This window comes from Nyctereutes procyonoides, unplaced genomic scaffold (assembly GCF_905146905.1).
Source record: "Nyctereutes procyonoides isolate TBG_1078 unplaced genomic scaffold, NYPRO_anot_genome, whole genome shotgun sequence".
NCBI lineage: Eukaryota > Metazoa > Chordata > Mammalia > Carnivora > Canidae > Nyctereutes > Nyctereutes procyonoides.
The window spans coordinates 21,490,019-21,494,577 of record NW_026575048.1 but is presented as its reverse complement, the minus strand read 5'-3'; the positions used below and the strand labels follow the sequence as shown (position 1 = coordinate 21,494,577).

At 44.4% G+C, this 4,559-nt stretch overlaps 1 protein-coding gene across 3 annotated transcripts; it reads left to right on the top strand.

The window, feature by feature from the left end:
* The first annotated feature begins 152 nt into the window (after window positions 1-152).
* Window positions 153-3,611, top strand: LOC129511174 (coiled-coil domain-containing protein 121-like). Of its 3 annotated transcripts, none has more exons than XM_055327716.1 (2): window positions 153-577; window positions 1,236-3,611. In XM_055327716.1, exons 1-2 carry the CDS (start codon window positions 216-218, stop codon window positions 2,194-2,196), a joined length of 1,323 nt encoding a protein of 440 aa, XP_055183691.1. In that variant the 5' UTR covers window positions 153-215; the 3' UTR covers window positions 2,197-3,611. The 3 variants fall into 3 exon arrangements, with proteins under 3 accessions (XP_055183691.1, XP_055183693.1, XP_055183692.1); XM_055327718.1 differs by lacking the exon at window positions 153-577 and adding an exon at window positions 595-924; XM_055327717.1 differs by lacking the exon at window positions 153-577 and adding an exon at window positions 595-957.
* The last annotated feature ends 948 nt before the right edge of the window (window positions 3,612-4,559 follow it).

The window sequence follows — 4,559 nt, the reverse complement described above, 5'->3', positions numbered from 1 at the left end:
GCGGGCGGCGCAAGAGACGCTAGAGCCTCCGCGGCGCGGCCGGGGAAGGCGGAGGGGCGGGCCGCTCGCCAGAGCATCCTAGCCTCCGGGCCAGCCAGGGACAGGGGCGGGGAAATGGAGGGCAGGGGAGGACCCGGGAGAGAGGCGCTCACCGCCGTAACGTAACCAAGGGTCTGGGAGAGACGAGGCTCTGGTCCCCAGCAGGGCAAGACGAGATGGGGTCCCCAAGGCAGGGCGCCCCCAGGTCGCAAATGAGGAGAGTGCGCTTCTCCCTCCGCCCCCAAGTAGCGGGGGACGGAGCCGCCGGGGAACTGGCTGCTGGGCCTTACTCGGCAGCCGACGAGGTTCAGGAGCTCAGGGCTGGACAGGCTGGGACTGGGGCGGAGTGCGACCCCGGGGGTTGCTGGGCGGCGCCGACCCCCGTGGAGCACAGAACCGAGAAACTGCGAAGACGTTCCGCAAGGGGGCGCCGCGTCCGCGCGTCGCTGGCCCCTGACACGAGCGCTCCTTCCTTGGCGGTCCCCCTCGGCGAACCTCACCGTCACCTTGGAGACGGACGCTCGGATTCCTGGAGCAAGTAGGTACTGAAGGGGGCGCTTTTCCCTCCACGGAAGTGTCCTCGGATACCGGAAAGGGGCTGGAAAAGCCAGGAAATGTATTGCTACTCTCGCCCACCTCAGCGGGTCCCGTCGCCCTTTGTGGCTACTGCAGTGTTCAGTGAATCTTAAAATCTAGGTTCCACACCCACGCGCTGCCGCTGCGGGCGGTGCGTGTCGGGCCAAGTCATTTAAATTCTCTGAACTTGTTTCCTCCTCTCGAAAACGGACGGAATGCCTTACGGGGGTTGTAGTGAATGCGTGCTTGCAAATTGTAAGCCACATTCATTCGTCTTTACCCCTAGCTGTAGTGACAGAACCGTAATAGGTACTCAAAAAGTATTTTCTCGTGTGAATTAAGGTATAGTTGTGCATTTTGTGTTTACTAAACTTTCATTAAGAATTGATGGGGAGGGGCAGCCCGGGTGGCTCAGCGGCGGGCGTCTGCCTTTGGCTCCAGGCACGATCCCCGAGTCCCGGGATGGAGTCTCACGTCAGGCTCCCTGCGTGGAGCCTGCTTCTCTCTCTGCGTGCGTGCGTGCGTGCGTGCGTGCGTGTGTGTGTCTAATGAATAAATAAAATCTTAAGGAAAAAAAAGAAAGAATTGATGGGGGAATGTCTTACTTGTTCTTCCTTCAGGTTTGCTAAGGACTCTAGGAGTTCCTCTCCACCGAATCTTAGTTTAATAAATGATTTTTTCAAGCCAGAGAAGCTAAGCAAGTCAGAGATGAGGTTTAAAGAAAAGGCAGTGGTGGAAATGACAAAGCTGAACAACCAAATAAAACAAGCTCAAAGCCAGCAAGAGTCACTAATGGAGGAAACCAAGCAGCTATATGCTGAGAAGTTACTCGTCCAGACTGAAAACAAATTCTTCCTGGAATATCTAACCAACAAAACTGAAGAGTATAGAATGCAGCCTGAAAAGCTGTGGAACAGCTATTTACAAAAAAGTCAGGAGATTGAACAAAGGAGACGAGACTATGCCTCCAAATATGCGAAACAAACTTCAGTGTTTAAAGGGGAGCTTTTGCAGAAGGAAAAGATCCAAAGCAACTTAAAGCAGCAGTTGCAGACACTGAGGATAATTTCACTGTTAAAGGAGAAACAGGAGAGAGAAATCCAGATATTACAGGACGAGAAAAAGAAAACCCCAGCTGAGACAGATGCCAAGAAACAGGAAATCCAGGTCCAGTTACTCCAGGAAAAAGCATTTCTAGAGAAACAACTGAGTGAGCCAGACATGGGGCAGGTGGGAAAGAGGAAAAGAAAGGAGCTTGACAGGAAGGCCCAGGCCTTGGAGTTGGAAGCAAAGCAGTATACTTTTGAGTTCTACCGTGGCATCAGGAGAGAGAACCGGGAGTTACGGAAGAAGTTACTGCAGCAAACTCAGCAGTGCCGGGAGTTGCAAGCTACTAAAAGCCAGTTAGAAAATCAGAAGCAGCAGCTGCAGCTGGAACAGTGGTATGTGGAGGGCTTAATCCGGGCGAGGCAACGACTGCAAAGAAGGCGTAATTGGTGCCCAGGACAGGATGCTCCAAGGACCACACTAACACCTCTGAGTACCAAACCAAAGATTAATCCAAAGCAATTCCTAAAATAACACTGCGTAAATAAAGACTGGAGCAAGTATTCTTATAAACCGATTGCTGCATAAACTTAGTTAGGAAGGCCTTAGGATCTCAGATTGCTATGGCAAAGTATCCATCATGATGTGTTAGTGTGAAATATTAGGTGCATTTTTCCAGCAGTACTGCTACATATTTGTGCCACCAGCTTCCTTTAATTAGGAGATTTTTCCTTAATTACATCTTGTTAATAAATGGGATGTTCCTCAAATCTCTAGATAACACCATTTCCCAAACACCAGTACTTTAAACTAGTTCAAGAAAACCACCTGGAGGTAGTGAAAGGAAAACAGTGGTGTGATTTATTTCGTGTGGCCAAGTTAGATTTCTAAGAGTAGCATTTCAGATTGACTTTATATAATACCTTCCTCTCTGTAAACAAACTGGTTATCCTCATGCCTCCTGGCCAGCTCCACACAAAAAAGGCAAAGTGCTTTTAAGGTCTTTTTCAAGTTTGCACCAGTGACCAGGCAGCTTCGTCTATAGTTTTGTCAAGAGTGGAAAAGTAATTTAAACGGTATGTTCAATAAGAGCTAGGCAAAAAAAAAAAAAAAAAAAAAAAAAACCCACTGGGCAGAATTACCTTTTGTCTGATGCTCAGCCCCTACAATTTTAGCTTTGAGTAAATTAAGGGAAGAGCAGATATTAGGTCAAGTCTTAACTTTTGAAAAACCTTTTCTGTCAAGAAATACCTCTAGCATTAATGAGGTAGCTGAATGCCTCTACTTATTTCAGGAAAATATATGAAAAACATTTTAAAATATTGGGACAACTGTAAAGAGTCTTGTGCCGTCTATTTCCCTAACAACATTCTGAATTCTAAGACAACGAGTAAGATTACTTAAATATAAGTACTTCTACATTTTCTTACTATGTGTGTACCTGATAGTACCTTTGGAAATGCCTTTTATAATTAAAAGTGCCTTATATTTATGTCTATTGAGAAGAACAAGCTTTGCACAGTGACAGTATCCATCATAGCCAAAGAAGTTTATCCAGGCACGATTATTGCTAATGTAGAAGAACTGGAAATAATATTTTTAATTGGTAAGACTTTTATGGTAGTTTTTAACAATTTTTTTGCACTGACGACATATAGATGGTTAGACTAGTTATTTATTTGCATGCTGAATCCTAGTACAGGAATATAATCCCACATTTTAACATTGCTCCTCTATGGGAAAATAAAGTCAACTTTATGTTTTCCAGAAATTGTCAGTGATAAAAACTTCAAAATAATTTTCCTGAGTTTTCAGTTTTATGCCTATGAAAAAATGAATTCCTTTAAAATTGTGGAGTAAAAAGTTTTTTCTCCCTCAATGCCTTCACCTTCTAGCTTTAACAATGTTTTTAATGTGCAGCTTATTGAAATAAAAACCTTAGATTATAATGTATCTGTTGACTTTTCCCCAGTAACGGATTTCCTGTTTCATCACTCTTCTCTTACTACTGCTTCTGCATATCTCATTCATACTAGTATGGATATAATAAAACCAATTTCAATACAGAAAGTAGAATTTTAGATAGTATGCAGGTAACTTAACCTTCAGTTCTTGAGCCGAAAATACAGAAAGACTGTCGAACCTGAAAAATATGGTAACCAACACAAATTTGAAGCCTTATTCTCTGTAGATGCAAAAATGTGCCAAAAAGCGTAGGAAAATACATACCAAGGCTCGATAAGGAGTTAGAAAGCAGGAAGGATTTAGAATCTTAGTATTCTGCTGTTAATTTCTCTCCTGCCTTTGCTGACCCAGTTACCTAAGTGGGGAGTGGCTAACTTCCATCTCATACGTTTATTTTTAATTCCTATTATCCCAGATCATGAATCTGGTGTATTGCTGCTTTAGGTCTGTCCCTTTCCAAGTGAGGTTTTGAGAGCTTGAAGACTATTTATTTATTTTTTTTAATATATTTTTTTTAATTTTTATTTATTTATGATAGTCACACAGAGAGAGAGAGAGGCAGAGACACAGGCAGAGGGAGAAGCAGGCTCCATGCACCAGGAGCCCGACGTGGGCCTCGATCCCGGATCTCCAGGATCGCGCCCTGGGCCAAAGGCAGGCGCCAAACCGCTGCGCCACCCAGGGTTCCCTTGAAGACTATTTAGAGAGTGAATCATTTGATAAAGATAATTTGAAATCCATACCTGCAAGTGAGCAGTAGGCTGGCCAACTAATACTTCAATCTACTTTGAATCTGCTTTGCAATGAACAAAATTAAACACAGTGATGTTACAGAAAGTGCATTTAGGTGGAAAAGGACCTCCGAGGTGAAATTAGGTTAAGACCTAAATGATACAATGAAGCCTACCTTGCAAAGCCCAAGGAAGAAGCCA